This window comes from Microcebus murinus, chromosome 6 (assembly GCF_040939455.1).
Source record: "Microcebus murinus isolate Inina chromosome 6, M.murinus_Inina_mat1.0, whole genome shotgun sequence".
Taxonomy (NCBI): Eukaryota; Metazoa; Chordata; class Mammalia; order Primates; family Cheirogaleidae; genus Microcebus; species Microcebus murinus.
In genome coordinates, this window is record NC_134109.1 from 33,667,624 (window position 1) to 33,689,557 (window position 21,934).

The 21,934-nt window shown below is 35.9% G+C and overlaps 1 protein-coding gene across 2 annotated transcripts in view; it reads right to left on the reverse strand.

The window, feature by feature from the left end:
• Window positions 1-5,069: 5,069 nt before the first annotated feature.
• Window positions 5,070-21,934, reverse strand: part of GARIN2 (golgi associated RAB2 interactor family member 2) — a 30,912-nt gene continuing 14,047 nt past the window's right edge. The window contains exons 6-9 of one of the 2 annotated variants that reach the window (XM_012781090.3): window positions 20,145-20,392; window positions 10,929-10,957; window positions 7,190-7,267; window positions 5,070-5,194 (exon numbers count right to left, since the gene is read on the reverse strand). In XM_012781090.3, coding sequence (XP_012636544.1) covers window positions 5,172-5,194; window positions 7,190-7,267; window positions 10,929-10,957; window positions 20,145-20,392 — 378 coding nt within the window. In that variant the 3' untranslated portion in view covers window positions 5,070-5,171. Of the gene's footprint in view, window positions 5,195-7,189; window positions 8,372-10,928; window positions 10,958-20,144; window positions 20,393-21,934 lie in introns of those variants that run through there. The other variant, XM_012781091.3, reaches the window with a different exon arrangement.

Consider the following 21,934-nt stretch of genomic DNA (forward strand, 5'->3'; position numbering starts at 1 on the left):
AATAATAGCTGTGTTAGTTGTTTCCTTCCCAAACCTTCCTGACCCCACCCAACTGCCTATTCCAGTTCTTGCAGAAAATCCTCATTCATTCCTTTCTTATAATGAGTATAGGAAATACCATATCTCGCAGCAGGGTTACTTTCTATCCATAGCTAAACACTTTTTTTTTCTGAGACAGAGTCTCACTCTGTTGCCCAGGCTAGAGTGCCGTGGCATCAGCCTAACTCACAGCAACCTCAAACTCTTGGGCCCAAGTGATCCTACCACCTCAGCCTCGCGAGTAGCTGGGACTCTAGAGGGCATGTGCCACCATGCCCAGCTAATTTTTTCTATATATATATTTTTAGTTGTCCAGATAATTTCTTTCTATTTTTAGTAGAGACGGGGTCTCACTCTTGCTCAGACTGGTCTCGAACTTCTGAGCTAGAGCAATCTGCCTGCCTCGGCCTCCCAGAGTGCTAGGATTACAGGCATGAACCACGGTGCCTGGCCCATAGCTAAACATTTTGTCAAAAAGTGTTGAAAGTTCAAATAAATTCATACTCCAAAATGCTGTACACTTGCCCGTGTCTTCAAATGTAGTCTTCAGCAAACCCAAATGGATTCCTGTGGTGTGTTTTCCTTTCAGAAGCTGTGTTGCTTTTCCTCTAGTAGTGTTTGCTTATGAGCTAGATGAGCTGTAGGGACTCTCTGCCCTCCAAACTCAAAACCTGCCTGATGTGTTTAAAGGTACAAGGATCTTCCAAATCATGACAGTGAGGTTCTTATGCCAGTTAAAACAAAAAAACAAAAACAACTTATTATAGCTCCTGTAGAATTTTACTACCAGTCTATTGGAAAATGTGTTCCAAATTGAAATTTAAGACTGGGACTTGATCCCTTCCTATACCATTCATGCTGTCTATCCAGCCAGAAAATCTAGGACACCCCTTCTTTCTACTGGTCCCTGCAGTGGTGGGCAGGAGCATTGCATTTCTAATATCAGGGAAGGGAAGGTTTCTGTGGCATGGGCTCCTGCAGCAGTAGCAGTGACTGAGGAAGAGTACGTACTGCTAATGTCTTAGTCTGTTTATTTCTAAGGGCTCTTTTAACTCAAGTATTTTACATTCAAGGATTGACTTTATATCTAAATCATGAAGATTATCCTTCCTAGAAAGGGAACACTTTGTGTCACTTGCAACAGCTATGTAATTAGCTTTTTGGTCTTTAGTTGAATTTTTCTTCAACATTAGCATTAGCCAGACCATTCTATCTAATTTGATAGCCAGCTATGCTCAACATTAATATCTGGTGTTTTGTGTATCACTCATTTATCTATCCATATAGAAATGTAATAGCATCTTAATTTTATTGAAAGATTTCCAAAGGATACTTTAAAATTGTGTTTTAAAGTAGAATAAGTAATGAATTAATAAGCATAAGTAGTATGTTTTCCTTATAGTAAGTGTTGTCTTAAGAATTATGTCTTAAAGCTATGCTGTTCATATAGGATGGCACAGATATAGGGCATTTTCATGAACATAGACATTCTATTGGACATCACTGTTCTAAAGAATCAATATGCTATTCCATGAATTTTTTTAATAATAGGTTAATGTTAGCAATAAGTAACATAAAGGAGTACTATACAAAATTATAAAAGCTTAGGTATATTTAAATGGAAAATGTAATAAACCTGTCCTGTGTGTTAAGTTACAAAGAATAATGAATAATGCCTCAGCCTCCTAAGTAGCTGAGAATACAGGTGCCCAGCTAACTTTTCTATTTTTAGTAGCGACGGGGTCTTACTCCTGCTTAGGCTGGTCTCCAACTCCTAAAATCAAGCAATCCTCCTGCCTTGGCCTCCCAGAGTGTTAGGATTACAGGTGTGACCCATCAGCCTGGCCTGCTATTATCTTTTAAAAAATCAATTTATTGAGGTATAATTTATAAGCAAAAATACACACCCATTTTTACATAGTTTGATAAACATACACACCAATTTAACCACCATCCCAATCAAGAGGTAGAATGTATCCATCACTTCAAAAAATTCCCTTGTACCAATCAATACCCTTCAGCCCATCCCCACCCTGGGCAACTACTGATCTGTCTTTATAGTTTTGTCTTCTAATTCTTCATATAAATGGAACCATATAGTATGTGCTCTTTTTGCATCTAGCTTCTTTTTTTTTTTTTTTAAGACAGAGTCTCACTCTGTTGCCCTGGTTAGAGTGCCGTGGTGTCAACCTAGCTCACAGCAACCTCAAACTCCTGGGTTCAAGTGATCCTACTGCCTTAGTCTCCGAAGTAGCTGGGACTACAGGCATGTGCCACCATGCCCGCTAATATATATATGTATATATATATATATATTTTTTTTTTCAGTTGTCCAGCTAATTTCTTTCTAATTTTTTTTAGTAGAGACAGAGTCTCACTCTTGCTCAGGCTGGTTTTGAAAACCTGACCTCGAGCAATCCTCCCACCTCGGCCTCCCAGAGTGGTAGGATTACAGGTGTTAGCCACCATGCCCTGCCTGTACTAGCTTCTTTCACTCAATATAATGTTTATAAGATTCATCTATATGTTGTTACATCTACAGTAGTCCCCCCTTATCTGAAGGGAGAATGTTCCAAGACCCCCAGTGGATGCTTAAAACCTTAAATAGTACCTATATGCACTATGTTTTTCAACTCTATAACCAAGATGGCTACTGACTAAGAGGGCAGGTAGCATGTACTGCCTGAATAGCTGGACAAAGAAATGATTCATATTTCAGGGGGGACAGAGCTGGATGAAATGAGATTTCATCACGCTTCTCAAAACATTCAATTTAAGACTTATGAATTGTTTATTTCTGGAACTTTGCACTTAATAATTTTGGACTGTGGGTAACTGAAACCATGGAAAGAAAAACTGTGGATAAGGGGGACTACTTTATTAGTAGTCAGTTTCTTTTTATTGCTAAGTAGTGTTGCTGTGTTAAAATACCCCAATTTGTTTGACCATCCACTTGTTGATGGGCATTTGGGTTGTTTCCAGTTTTTTCTTATTATGACTAAACTTCCTATAATAATTTATGTATGAGTCTTGTTTTGAACATATGTCTTGTGAACATGTTTTTGGTTTTTTTTGAGTAAATACCTAGGAATAGAATTGTTTGGTCATATGACAAGAATGTCTTAACTATATAAGAATTTTCCAAAGTATCTTCCAAAGTGCTTATATACCAACCACGATGTATATTGCATTTTGAAGGACTGTTACTAGATAGTAATAATCAATCATAGTTATGACTTTCTTCCCTTAATAATCAATTTGTAACAGATAATCTATATAAAGAAAACAGTTTCTATAATGAGGAGCCATCTCCAAATTAGAAACTGTTAGTTTATATATATTCCTAACTTAAAAATGCCCCAATGGTAGTTTATTCCTGTTTTCATGGAAATCTCCTTTTTTGTTCCTGATTTTGGAGGTAGGAAGGAAACTCCTGCCATCCTTGAAGAAGTAGGGAAATGAGGAGGAGGGATCCGCTAGGCTATGGGCCAAGGGACTACGTAGGGAGTTTCTCTTTAAAGCAGTGCTATCCAATGGAAATACATCATGAGACACATATGTTTTTTTCACATGTGTAACTTAATAGTTACACATTAAGTGTAACTTAATTACACATTAAAAAAGTAAAAATAGATGAACTTAATCCTTAAATATTTTTATTTAACACAATATATCCAAGATATTATCATTTAAACATATGATCAATACAAAAGTTATTAATGAAATATTTCACATTCTTTTTGTATACAAAGACTTCAAAATCTGGTGTGTATTTTACACTTACATCGTATTGCTATTTGGACACTACATTTTCAACAGTTGAAGTAAAAAGTGTAGCTCTACCAAGACAATAAAGTTGTGTTTAATGAAAAAATATTCTACATCTCTAAGCATGATGGTGTGAGCCTATAGTCCCAGCTACTTGAGAGGCTGAGGCTGAGATGGGAGAATCATTTGATCCCAGTAGTTCAAGGCCAGCCTGGGCAACATAGCAAGATTCTGATCTCAAAATAAAATAAAATAAAATAAAATAAAATAAAATAAAATAAAATAAAATAAAACAAAATAATCTACACTACCTAATTTTTAAATTTACATTAATTAAAAAAACCCTCAAAATTCAGTTTCTCTCAGTTGCACTAGCCACACTGCAAGGCTCAATAGCCACATATGCCTAAGGCTACCATATAGGACTGCATAGTGAGGGTTGTCTGTGGGACTGGAAGGGGAAGATGGAAGTAAGAGATATTCCCTATTGCAGTTCAGTTCATAGTAGAAATACCAGGACTATTTGTGTGAAATTTGAGTTAGATTTCTATAGTCTTTTAAGAACCTAACTACCCTTATCTTTAATTTAAATGCATGGGTTCTAATGTGAATTGCAAATTTGCTTTTAGCTTGGCTGTTGGGCTGCTTGGGTTCAAATGCTTTCCCACCACTTTTTAGCTGTGTGAGCTTGAACAAGTAGCTTAATCTCTAAGCTTTACTTTCACTATCTGTAAAACAGGGAAAATAATATAGTACTACTCCTATTACTGTGAAGATTATATGAGATAATGTTTGCAAAGCATGTTGTAGAAATAGCTGGCAGCTTTTAGAAAATAAATAAGTGGAGGCTTTTAAAACTCTAAACCATTCTTTGGATGGGGACTGTCTGTAGTTTCTTTTTTATTTTTAAAAGTATGTGAATTTTTTTAACCTGTTTGAAAATGACACTTACTGATTCAGTAAATACTCTCAGCACCAGGTACTCAGAATGCAAAGATGGAATTAACATGGTTTCCCAGCTTGGACCACCCCACAGCATCCAGTGTTAGAAATAATACAGAATTAGGCAATGTCCAAGTGAGGAAAGTAAAACCAAGAGAATACCAACTTTTTTCAACAAAGCCAAAGAAAAGCAACCCTGTAGATAAAAAACTGAGTTTATGAGTTGAAAACCTTATAGTTTTGCATAATTATTTAGCTTCCTTTAAAATAGATATCCACAATTAAAATAATTAAGACTTAAGAAATCAGGTTGACATGGATTTGAATTCTTAATTAGTAGTAGTCTTTATTTCTGCCACATGGAAGACACTGCTTTGTTTTCCTCTTGCATTGATAGTCTTTTTCTGAGCTGGGCTTGTTTTTTAGTTTAGCAGTTTGTATTTATCTGACCAAGAAAAAAAAGGATCAAATCAGTTTATTTTAATTCAAAAATCTGAAATACAGAATATTTTCAAAGTTATTACTGTTAAGTATAAAACTAAAAAAACTAAATACCAGTAAAATAAATGATTGAAATAAGCAAAATTACATTTATGATGTAACTTTTCTTCTTAATGTAAAAATAAAGATCCTTTGGACAGATAAGTTCTCATTTTTTAAATTTAGAGGTTGAAGCAATATTAAAAGAACTTCTGAATTTCTTAAAATTTTTGTTTTTAAAGCTATTTCTACCCAAGTGTAAGAACTTAATCATTCAAGATGTTAAGATTAAGATTATGGGCTTTTATTCTTTAACATTTATGTGCATGTTATTGAATTATTTGCAAGTTCTTAATCTGTGCTGAATTGAGTCCTAAGATTTGGTCATGAGATTTACATAACCCATAATTTGCTCATTGTAAATAAGGGCCCAAGTAACTTTCAAATTATTTCATTTGTAATAATATTAATATGATGTCTTTATTAGAAACAAATTTTCTGACCATTAAAAAAATCTACATTTTTCCCATATAGCAGCAATTCACAATGTAAATATTTGGGAGCTACTTTTTCAATTTTAGAAGTCAAAATTTAAGCATGGTATATGTACCTCTTTTTTTTTGCCATTCTTTGCATTTGCAGATCTCTCTTACTGGGACCCCAATATTTGAAATTTTGCTGCTATAGAAGATATCAATCAAAGGAAGAAATCATTGTAAAATATTGGGTTATCTGGAAAGGAATTTCCCACTCCAAATTTTGTACTACATTGAGAGATGGCAGGGCTTGGGAATCTCCCTAGGTGGACACAAGAGCCAGCACATGTTATCCTTTGTGCCACTCCATCAGTGCTCCCCCCCCCCCACAGTACAAGTTAAAGGGAATATTAAGGACATTCTTAAGGGGGAAAAGAAATTACAAAAGAACAGGTGCAGAACAAGGAATGTATGTGGAGACCAGGGGATTATTGTGTGTGGATATTGGTTGGTTTTTGGCCACATTGTTCTCCTTAGTGCATTGCCTCTCACCTACTATATGCATCTTGGTGGGGGCTGTTAATAAACTAAATGTTTAAGTGCTAAGCTGGCTTTGGTGGCAGAGTGACAGAAGGGTGGACAGAAGAGTGGGCACTTCAGTTCCATCAGCAAAGCCCTGACAAGATAGGCAAGAGGTTCCTGATAAGGCCACCTCTGGTTCACCAATCTTCCCTTCAGTTCTGTGAACTGAGCCCTTAAACACATAAACACACACACACACACACATACACACACACACACACACCATTAGCTATGACAGAGGAGGAATGGAAGACACAATAGCCCTAAGGTTGCATTGCTTCTCCTCTTTCTGTACCCCTGAGTGTTTTTACCATGGCTGAGAAAAGTTTTATTCTTTAGTAACTCACTGTAAAGATATCTGGTGTTTCAAAGAAATGTAGGATACAATAGGCCAGGGCCACCACATATAGCTGTGCAGGTTATGATTGCACATAAACTGCAGCGTGAATGATGCAACCGACACTGTGCAGTGTACAAGCTATACAACTATATGACAGCCCTGTAGGTGCTCTGTAAATATTTGTATTGATATAAAAGAGGTCTTGGCTCTATTGGCTAATCTAAGAAATCAGGTTAGCAAAGATCATGATAAGGGAGCAAAGAAGTGTAGGAATGAGAATGATCAAAATCACTGGAGTAGAAGCAGCACATGATTCTTTTCTAGTGCCTCACCCAAAGTGCCCTCTTCTCCCTGTGCTGATGTTACCTTTTGGCCCACGATTGATTCTAGAGCAGAAACCACAACAAACCTCTCAACATAACATTCCACTTCTGTTGTTACTATTTAATACAATAGAAATGACAAGAGCCAATGTTAAAAAATTCAATTTATTAACAATTTTTTGTGAAAACATCATAGCTATCATTTATATCTATAGAGACCCTTAATTTTTAAAAGTTACCTTTAGGTTGTCTTAAGAAGTTTTTCCACCGACTTTTATCTTTTTCTGTTTTACTTTCCTTTCCTCCCATCCGTTCCCCTGAGAAAGGGGGAGACAGATGAGGCACAACATTGAGGAAATTAGAAGAAGATTTGATATGAGGGGAGAGAGCCAGAGGGAAGAAAGAAGAGTAGGGGAAAGTAGAAGAGAGTTAATTAGAGAGAGGGGAAGTGAGAAAGAAAGTAAAAAACCAAAAGCAGGAGAGAAAAAAGGCACAGAAGGAAAGAGAACTTAATTTGGGTCTTAAATTCAAATTATGTTCTAACCACCTCATCAAAAATGTCTTTATTCTTTCCAATAGAACTACCTTTTGGGGGCCTCCCTCCCCTTTTCTTTTAGCCTGGGTTTCATAAACAGGGAATGAACCTGTCTGCTTAGGAGTCCAAGGAATTTGATTTGTAATATTTAAGAGGAAAGTGGAAAAGAAGGATGGGTGGAGGTGGGAAGGAAACTCCCAATATTTCATAAACTACTTTTCCTGCTCTTCTCTTCTCTAATTTCTATCCTTTGGCTTATTTCTTTCCATCTTGGAAAAATACCATGGGATCATAGATAAACCTATCATTTGGGCTCGCTGTAAAGAAATTAGAAAAGTTTAGGAGAATAAAACCTAGAATGGTGAGAAATTTAAAGTGAAGAAAATAGAGAGATGGACTCAGGTCCAGAGAGACAAGTTTAGCCTGGGCCTTGCCTCGTGCATAATCTTGTCATAAAAACAGCACATTTAAAATGCTATTTTACCCAAAACCTTATGTAAAAAGGAGAAAAAGTGTAATTCTTTCAAACTACTAAGAAGTTTGAGAGATGAATTAGAGATCATAGTCTCCAACTAGCATTTGTCCAGGAGCTGGGTGAATGTGAACCAGACAAGCTTAATAGAACTAGGAATTTGTTTTACTGCAGTGGGTGACAGTTATTATTCTGACTTCTGCCTAGAATAGAAATTAGAATTACAGACTCATTTTTAGTCTACATTCACACTAAATTTAATGGAACAAGGGATTAAGATTCAACTAGTCTGCTTTTCTTGGGGTAAAGAGTGTTAAGTGTAAGAGTATATGAAAGAAAGAAAAGTGATTTAGAGGAGAGTGAAAAGGGGGAAAGAAATACTAATCAGGGGGAAAACTGCAAAACTATATAAGCCTAAGTAAGGAAAAAAATGAAAGACATGGGAGAGAAAGTGGAAGGAAATGAGAAAGTATGTGAAAGAAAACAAACACGGAAAATAATTAATACTTTGTGGAAAACTGCATGCTCATTTCGTATATTGTACCATCTTTGTGATTTAACAAGCTCAGAGTGGAATTTTGCTGCTTATTTGCTGTATCTGTGCTTAGCTCCTCATTTCCAGAACCCCATTTCAAGATGCCTGCTAGATTTGCAAAGATGGGCCTTCAGGACCACACATGTATCAGCTTATGGAATCATAACTGCCAAAAAGGTCTTGAGACAGTTAATCATGCCCTCATCCCCTAACCCCAGTCATATTAGCACACATTTTATAATTGAGGAAACTGAGGCCCAGAGAGATTAATGGACATGTAATAGAGGAAGTACAGTTAGAACTCAAACTTAGGGCACTGCATTCTAACTTCATTGTTTAATACCAGATTTCTTCATCTTTCCCTTCCTATTTTTTCTAACTCCATTTCCCAGCTTGCTTCATGGACCTACCTCCTAGTCATGTTGTCTCCCAAACTGTTATCCCATTTTCCCCCCTGGTCCTCACAGGTAGACAGTCAATAATTTTTGTTGACTATATATTCATGTTCTTATTTCCATTCTGACTGCTTCTTGCATGGTTCAAGGCTTGGGCACCCTTTGCTTGGACTATTAGAATACCTTTCCTAACAAGTCTCCCTACCTTGAGCCTCCTCCAGCTTCTCTTGGAGACTGCAGTCAGAATAATCATGCTAAAACATAACAGTAATTTTGTCATTTCCCTGTCTTTCAGTGGCTCCTCTGTGGCTATCTAACCATTATATCCAAACTTCTTAGCATGATCCAAGATTTCCATAATCTGGCTCCTGCCTTGCCTTCCAGCTATATCTCTCACTACTCCCAAATTGAACATGCCCAGCACTTTTCCTTTTGTTTAATTTTGTTCATACTATTCCCTATATCCAGGATATTCTTGTTTCCTCTTTCCCAACTCAAAGATTGCCTCTTTCCTAGAGTCTTTCATAATTTCTTCTCTTGAGCTAAAAATGATTGTGTACTTTTCTCTAAGTATATATAACATTCTGGTTTATATTATTTGTGCTTATGTCTTAAGGCCAGGTAACATGTCCTACTATTTTTTATCTCTCCCAGAGCCTACCACAGTGCTTTATATATGATAGAATGGAATCCAATGCTTGTTTTATTGAACAAAATTGAGTCTGTGCCAGAAAACAGGTAAAAGAATTAGTCACATATATAATGAAGATAACAGTATCAATTCCCTACATTAATTTCAAATTTCTGTAGTTAAATGAGTGCCCCAGAATGTACTAATTATATACAATATTAGTAATAAGGCTGCCAGTAGATTTATCCTTGCTTTTAGTGAATGAGAGGAAAATATTTGCCTGTACTGAACATCTCTGAAATTTCTACAAATTTAGTTTGATTTCTTTACGAAATGCAACTTGGGGTAGAAATTGATAGACTAAAATTCTATAAACTGCAAAGGAAACTTTGCATTTTTCTTATAAATTACAATATCATTTCCCTACAATGTTCTCAGGTTCCATACTGTAGAGTAGAATATAGGCCAAACCACATTACAATGAAGTTCTTCTTGTATTTTTGGACACCAAAGCCCAATGGGAAGGCCCAAAGACAAATCTTGTTTGTGTAAAACCTATCCTCTAGTAATTTGCTTTTTTTTTTTTTTTTAATATAATTGACTCTTGTAAATGTGACCAAAAATGCCTTCAAGCATTCTTGCTTTTTGAAGTATTATTATTATTTTTTCTATCCACTTAAGCTAAGTTAAATGTTCCTCTATGTCTCTTCCATAATACTCTTTTATGTGCATGACTGAAGCTGAGGCCTATTCCATCTCGGGGTTAGAAAGTCATTTAGAAGTGGGTCAACAATCAGCAAAGGGAGATCTCACAGGTTCCTGTAAGAAAACCTCCACAGTAAAAGTTTGTTGGTATTAATAAAAGTTAAAGATTCTTAGACATAGGAATATGTAAAGAAAAAAACTGTTCTCTCCCTCCAAACCCATTAAATAGTATCATCTGACAGTAAGGCAAAGGCTAAAGAAGTAAACAGAAAGAAAAGAGGGACTGGATGATTTTAGATTTACCAAAAATTTAGTTGTCAACCATTCCTCTTATGTATCAGCAAGGATGGGAGGTCCTATTATTGCTGTAGTTTGGATTCTGCCTGCAGAACTAGCCTGGGAGTGGTTCATGAACTGTGAGTTAGATTCAGGGAGCTGGGAAACCAAACTTTACCAATGCAGAAAAACAAAAGTAAAGTAGTGAAGTACTGTAATGACTTCCACTTAAAAGATAGTCTGAGGATAGGCTTCGAGGAAGAGTTTCTCCAATGTAGGGCTCTTAGAATGCAGCAAAGTGAGGAAAGGGAATGTATAAAAAGTCTAGCTGAATTCCTTTGCTCTTACTACTCTAATCTTCTAGGAACCAGAGATAACTACTGGATACCAGGGATCACAATAAAGCATGTAGTGGAATTTGTTCCATACCTGTAGAGTCTGAATCAATGCTCATGCTCCTGTAAAAATAAATAGCACATTTCAAAAATTTGCCAGTGTAACCGCAAATATTTAGAAAAGGTTTACTAGATATGAGATAACAGGTCATTCTCTAAATGCTTTGTGGGTAGTAAGAAACATGCTTAGCAAGCCTGGGCTATTATTATTGATTATAATACACTTGAGAGAAAATTATGTGAATGTCTGTAACATGCAGGCTGTTTAATCTGTAAAAGTCATAAAAGTGAATTGTATGTAATAATATATAATCTATTTTTATATAGTATATTTATCACCAGTCACTCAATGAAGCTGCTGGCATCCCCAACCCTGCTGCCTTTCTAACCTTCCCCTGGGGCCAAGACTGAGAGAAGTTAACTGCTGCTGCTCAGGGGCTTAAGTAAATAGGATCAATGGAAATGTATTTCCAATGTGTTGGAAATACAGGGTCTCATAGAGAACTGGGGATAAATTCCAGAATGGATGGGTTAGGAGAAGTTGCCAAGTTCTGCTAGCTTTACCACTATCTCTAATGGCCTTTTGGGGGTGACAGTGCTTGGGAATCTTACAGGCAAATAATGTAGCTTGTTTACATTTATTAACATTTTGTATGATTTGTTGGGCGAAACAGGAGGCTAGCAGTTTTTCAGACTATTTCATTTTCAGAAATGTCTTTGGATAAAGCAGCGTACTTTTCTGCACTCCTGATTTTTAAAAATTAATAACAATGATGAAATATTTTCTAACTTCATTGGCATGCTACAACATAAACTCAGTTTTTACCAGATTCTTGTTTCTTGGACACGCTTTCAATAAATATTTTGAAAATGTTGCTATTTGAGTAAAACAAAGAGTTTGTGAAGAATAATTATGACTTTAGATATTACCTTCCAAGATAAATGTACAAAGACATACTTATGATCCATTTTAAAAGGTATCACAAATACACCCAGTGCAAGTTCTACAATGGATGTTTCAGGGGGTCAATGTTAAAATAGTAATTTTCTGAAGAGTTTGCAAATAAATATTCATATAGCCTTTACCTCATAGATCTGGTGATTTAAATGAAGGTTGAGCTTAATGATAAAAGTTTTCAAGAGGCTGAGAAATATCACGTGTGTAAAAAAATAGGTGCAAATTAAAATGAAGCCTGCCATTAACCTCTTTAAGACAAAGAGTCATGGTAGCACTCTTGTCAAGGTATGAGAAGGAATATAAATGCTTTATAAAGTAAATCCTTCATTTCTAAAGGACTTATAGTGACAGTATAGAAATGTTAAGTCTCAATAGTTTTTCACTCATCTAGATTTAAAATGCTCAATTTACATTTTGAAGATTAGTGAATCTGAGGGCAGAATATTCGACAAGATCATTGTTTCTTTTTTTCCTCAGTATTCTAAAGTACATAGCTATAAAATGTCACTGAAATTCATAGTCTTGGAGAGGAAAAATAATATATAAAACTTATTTATCAACCTCACAATCCTAAATCCTATAATGTCCCTGGGATAAAGCATCAGTGAATTCCATTTTGTTCTTAGAATATTACATCTTTCTTTCATAATTAACATTCTCAAATTAGACACTAGGTAGTAATTATGTTCCTGATGCAAATAGGCAATAAAAAGAAAGCTATGTTCAATTAAATTTGGCCTAAGAGGATTACTTATAACTAAAATTTGTTTGTTTTTTCTTCACCTATTTATTTCTCTCCAGTACAGTCAGTAGACAAATGGTACAGGAAACTGAGGGATGGGAGGGGCAAGGCCTTGAAGAATTTGAGATTTGCTAATTTTCAAGGTCTTTTATATCGTTAAAATTCTATGATTTTTGCTATTTGGGGATTCATTTTCTCATCATTTCTAATAACAAAATAGTGAGACTAACAAAATTTAGCACCTGCAAAACCTTTTTCATTCTAACAATTTAAGTGATCCCTATCATTTTAAATATTTTCCCTCCATTTATTTTTTATTTGTATATATTCGTGGGGTACAAGTATAATTTTGTTATATTGATTGCATCATGTTGAAGTCAGTGCCTTCAGTGCTTCCATCACTGGAGCAACATACATCATACCCACCAAGCAACATCCCATTATCCACCTCCCCCAGCCCCCACACATCTGAGTCTCCATTGTCCATCATTGCACACTCTGCTTCCATGTACATGTATTATTTAGCACCCACTTGTTTCATTTAAGATAACAGCCTCCAGTTACATCCATGTTGCAGAAAAAGACACGATTTCTTTCATTTTTATAATTTTTAATGTTTTAAAAAGCAGGCCTGATCCTAGCACTCTGGGAGGCCAAGGCGGGTGGATCGTTTGAGCTCAGGAGTTTGAGACCGGCCTGAGCAAGAGTGAGACCTCGTCTCTACTAAAAATATAAAGAAATTACTTGGACAGCTAAAAACATAAAGAAAAAATTAGGCGGGCATGAGGGCGCATGCCTGTAGTTCCAGCTACTTGGGAGACTGAGGCCGGAGGATTGCTTGAGCCCAGGAGTTTGAGGTTGCTGTGAGCTAGGCTGATGCCATGGCATTCTAGCCTGGGCAACAGAGTGAGACTCTGTCTCAAAAAAAAAAAAAAAAAAAAAAGAAAGAAAAGAAAAAGAAAAAAGCAGTTACAAGCTAGTCTAATGCTGATGGGATTTTTAGGGCAATGAAACTATTCTGTATGAAAATGCAATGGTGGATACATGTTATTGTGCATTTGTCAAAACTCAATAGAACTGTACAACCCAAAGAATGAAACTTAATGTAAACTATGGAGTTAGTTAATAATAATATGTCAGTATTGGTTCATTGATTGTAATCAATGTACCACATGTACAACATTAACAGGGAACACTGTAGGGGGGAGTGGGATGGTTATATGGAACTCTATGTACTATTTGCCCAATTATTTTGCAAATCTAAAACTGTGCTAAAAAATAAAGTTAAAAAAATTTTTTTGTAACTTCTCACCCTACACAGCTCTGCCTAAAAATTATGTTTATTAATTATTTTTCACAAGTTTTTTTTTTAAAGGCATTTAAAGCTAATCTAATGGTTCAGGGCATTCTTTTTGGACAAGGAAAGAAGAAGCTAAAATGATTTAAATAGTTAACCTTGTAAGATTTTGATTTGTGGTGTGTTTCTGAAGTGTTAGACAGTGGTGGGGGCAATGGATTTGAGACCTAAGAATGAAATAAAACATAAGGAGGACATCAGGGTGACCAGACTTCGTGATCAATTATTATTTAGGACAAATTGCTAAATTAGATGATTTATTTTATCTCATTTTTTTTGTTTTTTTTTAGATATCTTAGGCTTTTCTTTTAAAGCCATGCTCGTGTATAGTCCAAAAAGTACTTTTCCCACTGAGTGACACCTGCATCTATCCCTCTGCATTTTATATTCCTTTCTCCCTTCTCCATTTCTGACCTGTGGTTTCTGTTTTTCTTTCCCTTCCTTACTCTCTCTCTCTCTCCTATTTTTTAAAAAATGCTTGTCTTTTTTCTTCTAACACGTAAGTCTTACCGGTAACTCTTCTGGTCATTGCTTAGTTCCACTGAAATAATTCAGTGGTTACCATCAAGACATAATAGATCAGTGTTCTGGGGAGAAATTTATTTATTTCAGTGACTTGTGTTCCCTCAGTAGGAAGCAGGAAAATTTGTGTGAGTGATAACAGCAATCCCCACATTGAGGCATATTTTTATTCTCTTTTGAGCTGCCTGCCATATAGGAAAGATTCCTGGAAGGAGGAACTCTGGAGTTTGAGCAGATAGTTCTTGCTAAGGCTATGAAGGAGAATCCCTATTTTGACTCTGGGGCCTCAGGAGAAGCTCTCCTGAGAGAGGGGTCAATCGTTGCTAAACCCCTTTCTATATGAGACTGGCTTGTCATAAGGCAATGGTTCTCAAACTTGAGTGTGCACTAGAATCACTTCGAGGTTTATTAGAACAGAATTCTATGTCCCGTCCCTGGAGTTTATGATTCAGTAAAATGGGAAGGGGCACAAGAATTTACATCTCTAACAAGTTCCCAGGTGATGCTGCAGCTGCTGCTTGGTTCAGTAGCCTCTCTTTGAGAACCATTGGGTTAGGAACCTTAAATATCAAAAGATGTTTACTTTTGAGCAATTGAGATCCAACACTTTGAGTGCCTTGGCAGTTTGATCTAGAGGCTTTGGAACTGTGAGAAATTTAATGCTCAAGAACTAAAGCAAACATTACTCTGATTTCAAGGTTTATGGCTCTCCTAAGGATCATCCATCTTCATTTGCTTCCCTTGGCCTATACTTTCCTAGGAAAGAAGATATTTTTAAAAAGCCAGCTTTGAATAATTAATCCTCAGTTGATTAAGATATTTTTAAGACACTTTTTTTTGACAGAATAGTCAACTTCCTTCAATCTACACTATTGTAAATGAATTATTAGTGACCATAATGGTCATTTACTGAGTACCTAATACGTTCCAAGCCTAATATATACTTATGTCACTCTGCTTCTGGGAATCCTGCAACATACCAGGTATGTTTACTGTTTCCATTTAACCATATTTCTTTAAGGAATTCCCCAGAACACACTTATATTTGACTTTAGCATTCATTCTTTTATTCATTTTAGCAGTAGGTCTTCCCAGTGATTAAGGTTACATAATAAATATGAAGGGGTCTATTTGGCCAGAGAATGTCTAACATCTATCCAGGACAAATGGTTTAGTGTTCATTTTTGAGAAATGTCCAGGGACACACTCTATAACCTACAGAAACTGGTTCTGTTGTTTATCAATATCTAATCAATGATATGCATTTATTTTTATTTTTTAATTGATTAGTTGATTGCTGTATTACCTTATAATAAATTTTTCCTTCGTGTTTAGTTAAAATAATTTTTACTTTTAAATCCACTTTTTAAGCTTAGCCTTCTGCCGACTTCCTCATACATTGGAATATTGTCATTATCACCTATTAACATTCTCCTATCACCTCAAATTTTTTACTACATTAAAAATATCTAGTCAGTTTTGTGCTTTTGGTTTTTTTCTAGCCCTTCTCTTGGTTCAGTTTATCGCATAGTATAGTGGAAAGATTACTTCAGAAGTCCTACATGGCCCTACAGCATAAACCATCTTTGTACTATATTCAGTCTGAGTCAAATCTACATTAGACTTTTTTGTTCTGTTTAATCTAGAATCTGAACCTACCTTCCTCCTTCCCTCCCTTCCTTCTTGCCTCCCTTTCTCGCTTCCTTTTTTCTTTCCTTCCTTCCTCCCTATATTTAATCTGTATATTCTTTTTTTTTTTTTTTTTTTTTTTGAGACAGAGTCTCACTGTGTTGTCTGGGCTAGAATGCCGTGGCATCAGCCTAGCTCACAGCAACCTCATACTCTTGGGCTCAAGTGATTCTCCTGCCTCAGCTTCCCAGAGTGCTAGGATTACAGGTGTGAGCCACTGCGCCCAGCCCTATATATTCCTTTTTTTTTTTTTTTTTTTTTTTTTGAGACAGAGTCTCACTTTGTTGCCTAGGCTAGAGTGAGTGCCGTGGCGTCAGCCTAGCTCACAGCAACCTCAAACTCCTGGGCTCAAGCGATCCTTCTGTCTCAGCCTCCCAAGTAGCTGGGACTACAGGCATGTGCCACAATGCCCGGCTAATTTTTTTTTCTATATATATTAGTTGGCCAATTAGTTTCTTTCTATTTATAGTAGAGATGGGGTCTCGCTCTTGCTCAGGCTGGTTTCGAACTCCCGACCTCGAGCAATCCGCCCGCCTCGGCCTCCCAGAGAGCTAGGATTACAGGCGTGAGCCACCGCGCCCGGCCTTCTGTTTTAAAAACCAATTATTAATGCCCCGTTCCTGACATTGTGAGCTTTTTATTTTTTATTTTGTTTTTATTTTTAATTTTTTTTTTTTTTTTTTGAGACAGAGTCTTGCTCTGTTGCCCAGGCTAGAGTGAGTGTCATGGCATCAGCCTAGCTCACAGCAACCTCAAACTCCTAGGGTCAAGCGATCCTACTGCCTCAGCCTCCCGAGTAGCTGGTACTACAGGCATGCGCCACCATGCCCTGCTAATTTTTTCTATATATATTAGTTGGCCAATTAATTTCTTTCTATTTATAGTAGAGACGGGGGTCTCGCTCTTGCTCAGGCTGGTTCCTGAGCTCGAGCAATCCGCCCGCCTCGGCCTCCCAGAGTGCTAGGATTACAGGCGTGAGCCACCGTGCCCGGCCTCATTGTGAGCTTTTTAATATCAGCTATTTAATCCCTACAACAGCTACACATGGGAGGTATTTATTCCCACTTTACAAATGAGGAAACAGAGTAGAAGAGGTTAAGTAACTTGCCCAACATCATAGAGCTAATAAAAGAGAGAAGCCAGGATTCAAACCCAGGGATGTGACTACAAAGCTCATTCTCTAGCTGCTGTGTTAAACTGTCTCCCAATTAATGTATCCTAACATCAGTTTAGTTTTTAAATTACATATGTAATCAATTATATAATAAAAGTTTAATACAGACATTTATCCATATGTGCACCAGTTATCAATTCCTTTAATCACCAACTATGCCCAAACTGTGATTTCTTCCCAGACTGTAGAAGTAAAAAACCATTGTATTTACATTTTTTGAAATTTTGTTTTTCTAGTTTATAATTCCTTATTAGTCATTCAGCCCTTTTCATTGAAATCCTGCCTGTTGCTTTTCCTAATTGAGATCTGCTGTTTCACTAAATTAATATATTGTTTCCTGGTTTAGCCATTCTCTCACCAGTGGTTATTTGAATTACTTACACATCTTAACTATGAAACATTATGTTCAGATGAGTTATTTTCCCCTTTGAATTATTTCTTTGACATGTGTTCCTATAAATCAAGGAGTATCATTATTTGTGCTGTGAATTGCCAACCATTTACAGTGACACCATGAGCGTTACTGACACCCAATGAAAAGCCAACTGGTAATTACTTAACTTGCAGTTTTTTAATTATTAGTGAGGTTGATCCTTCTTTAAGTATTTGTCTTCTGGAGTAAATTTTCTATTTATGTCCTTAAACCATCTGTTAATTGCAGCCTTTATGAATTTCCATCCGCTACATATATATAAAGGTTATTTATTATTCTTTCTTTCCCAGTCTGTTGTTATACATTTGTGTATGTGTTTATTTATTTAAAATGATTTATTTGGCAGATATTTGTAATTGTTATGCAATCAATCAACTTGGAACTGGATTCCCCCAGAGCTACATACTTCCTCAGGTTTCTGCTCAAATGTTCCTTTCTTAGAGAACCCACCTGTATAAAATATCCCTCCGCTCTCCTCAAATCACTCTCTATATTCTATTTTTGTTTTGAATTTTCATCACAGTACATTTCAGCTGGCATAATTTGTTTTATTTGTTCATTGTCTATCTCCCTGACTAGAATAAACACTTTATGAGATAGGGATTTGATTATTTTCACTGCTGTGTCCCCAGTGCCTAGTGCATAGGAGGTGCTCAGTAAATATTGAGTCGATGAATCAAACTTTGCCATTGAAAATTACTTTTGCTGCTTCAGTAGACAAGAAATGATCTTTCCTCTGTAACTGAGACAATATTACCATTCCATTTCCTTATAGCTTATTTTAGTTAGTTTTAAAATAATTTATTCTTTTCCCATCTGAAATATTTTTGTGCTATACAAACACCTTTGACCATTTTCTAGAATTTAGCTTTTTCCCTGCTTCTTTTGAACTCATATCAGTTTGAATCTATTTTTGTAGTTTTATTTCTATATTCTAAATTTCACACTGGTAGTTCTGATAGCCATTTAATTATAACATGGCTTAAGATTTTATAGTACCAAGTTCCCTATAGACATTTTCCATCCCAGTAGTTTTCTTGAGATTCTTACCCCTATCTCCTCCACATAATTTTTTACAGTTTTATTATTTCTATGAGCTATCCTATTGAGATGTTAATTGGTAATATATTAAATATATAAATCAATTTAGGAGGTCTTATCATTTTTGCTGTCTTAAATCTATTGACCCAGGAGAACCTTTTTTTCCTTATTCAAGTTGTCCTTTATTTCTGTCACTAAAATTTTGTAATTCCATTTAAATAGGTCTCTTATCACCATCACTAAATATTTGATTTTTGTTGTTGTTACTATTGAAAAATACATTCTTTTAAAAATATGTTTGGTTTGTTAATTAAACAAAATTATTTTTTGTGAGTTTGTTTTACAATATGTAACATTCCTAAACTTGTTTACAAATTAATATTTTGTAAAGTCTCAAATTTTCCAAATATGAATTGCCATTTGCAAAGAGCGACTTCTTAAGACTCCATTATATTTTTTCTCAGTATTTCTTTATCCTATTATAATTGCTAGAACCTCTTAAAATTATATTACATAGAAATGTTAATGGGAACATTCTTAACTCTAAGTTTTAAGTAGAACACTTCTAGAATGTCTTCATTAAAAATAATGTTGGTTCTGGTTTAGAGTAAATGTTCTTTATTGTGCTAAAGGAAAACTATTATGTGGATCTTTTCTGTGATTAAGGATATTAAAATTTATCAAATGTGTTTAAAGCATCATGGTTTTATTCTGCTCTTCTATATTTATGTAATGATTTCCCCTATTCCTTTTTTTATTTAAAAAAATGTTCATTATATTCCTCATTTTCCTTCTTACTAATATAAGCATTTGGATCTGGTTTCTTTTTAGGTGTTACCCCAGAATGATCAGATTAACTTTTATCTTTATAACTCTACAATGCTCACTCACAATCAGCTTGCAATAAAGCTACTGAAATTATGAAAATTATTTTTTCAGATTAAGTTGTTAGTTGAAAATGTGGAGATATATAAGGGATATATAGAGATTATAGAGAGAAGGAAAATATAGAGCATTATAAACAAAAAGTATTCCAAATCACTATAGAAATCAATGTTCCAACTTTAAAATGTAAACACTGTGGTTCTATTATATGTTCTGAAGCACACACAGTTGACAGCAGGCAAACAGCCTGGAATGCCAACTGAGTGGTGTGAGAAGCTGGCATGAAAATACAAATTAGTCAAGGTGGAACCAAATGTGGATCATTAAAAGTTGACTATATTATCATTCAATTACACTGTATCTGTCTGAGACTCTTCGGCAGCAAATGCCTGAGTTATAGACATTTAACTTTAAAGCATACCCCTCTTTCATTCTCCTGATTCACATACCTGGATTCTATAGCCTTTAGAGCTGCGGTTTGAAAATCAGTTGTCTTGTCTTCAGAGGTTTTATTATCCATCTCTTTGCATATATTTACTTTGCTTTCTACTGAAGTCAAGGTAGTTCGAAAACATTTAGTACCTTCCAAAGTCAGTGTTATGTCTGAGATGGTGACACGTTTTGAGGATTCTTTGAACTCATTCTTACTTTTTGTATTTCGTAGACATCCAGGCCTCAGAATGTTTTTCATTTTTTCCTTTGAAAATAACAAGCAGCACCAAATCAGGTAATAGAAGAGCATGATACATAAATAGATTGCTTATGGAGCAGCATCTAATACAGTAATTATTTCATACATATTTACTGACTGCCCACACGAACACCGGCACAGTCACGAGGGTGTGAAGCTTGGTGCTGCACAGAGACTGGGAAGAGCCCAGGGAGGTGTTGGAGGCAGGAGCGTGGGAGCTGAGGGCCTGCTCCACTGTTGCCTGACACAACACATGTGCAGCAGTGTCACCTCACACAAGACAATTAGCACTTAATTACAGTACTTCTCTGTGAACTGTCAAGGCAAGGTTTTCCAGAAATGCCTTGCCACCTACTCCCCAATCTGAGGTTGTTCTTAATTAAGAGCATCTAATAGGTGACAGGGGTTGGGTGTTCATACTAGTACAAAAGAGTTCATTTTTCAAAGAACTTAGAACCTGTACCTATAGCTTAATACCCTAAAATCTTCTTCTAATTTCCTGGTTAATGTGCCACCTCTCCTAGTCACTCTCTGACCACCTCAGAATCTCTCACTCTGGCCTCAGAGCAATCTGTTAGCAAGCTCTATAGCCTGTATCTCTAATACCTTTCATGTCTGCACCTTCATCTTCTAGCTGCCTCTACTTAGTCCGTTATTTCGCTTACATTTTCTTGAAAATAATGCAGTAATCTTCTTCCTTAAAGATAAAACTTCATGGCCAGGCGCGGTGGCTCACGCCTGTAATCCTAGCACTCTGGGAGGCCAAGGAGGGCGGATCGCTCAAGATCAGGAGTTTGAGACCAGCCTAAGCAAGAGCGAGACCCCTTCTCTACTAACAATAGAAAGAAATTAATTGGCCAATTAAAAATATATAGAAAAAAAATTAGCCGGGCATGGTGGCACATGCCTGTAGTCCCATCCCAGCTACTTGGGAGGCTGAGGCAGAAGGATTGCTTGAGCCCAGGAGTTTGAGGTTGCTATGAGCAAGGCTGATGCCATGGCACTCTAGCCTGGGCAACAAGTAAGACTCTGTCTTTAGAAAAAAAAGGATAAAACTTCATTTTTTTTCTAGCAATAAAAGTCATACATATTTATTGTACAACATGTGGAAGATCCTAAAAGGAATAAAGTGAGAGGTCGAAACTTATTGCATACATGATGCCACTGCCCAGAAACAACTACTCCTATGGCACATTTCATTCTAAGCTTTTTATCTATTTATTTTGTACATGTCTGCTTTGAGATCATATTGAAGTTCTGTCTCCTACCTTTTTCACTTAGCATGTTATTATAAGATTTTTTTTCCTGTCATTAAGAATAATGTAAAACTACAAGTTTTCCTAATTAAAAATTAGTTATCTTGGTTGTAGGAAGCAGAGAATTTAGAAAAGTATACATAAGACACAAATTGTCTATAATCCTATAATCTAGAGATAAACTGCTGTTTACAACATGGATTTTTTCTTTTAGTGAATGTAAATGTATTTTTATATAATAGAGATTGTACTTTTCATTTTTCTCTCAATGTTCTATTGTGAACATTTTATA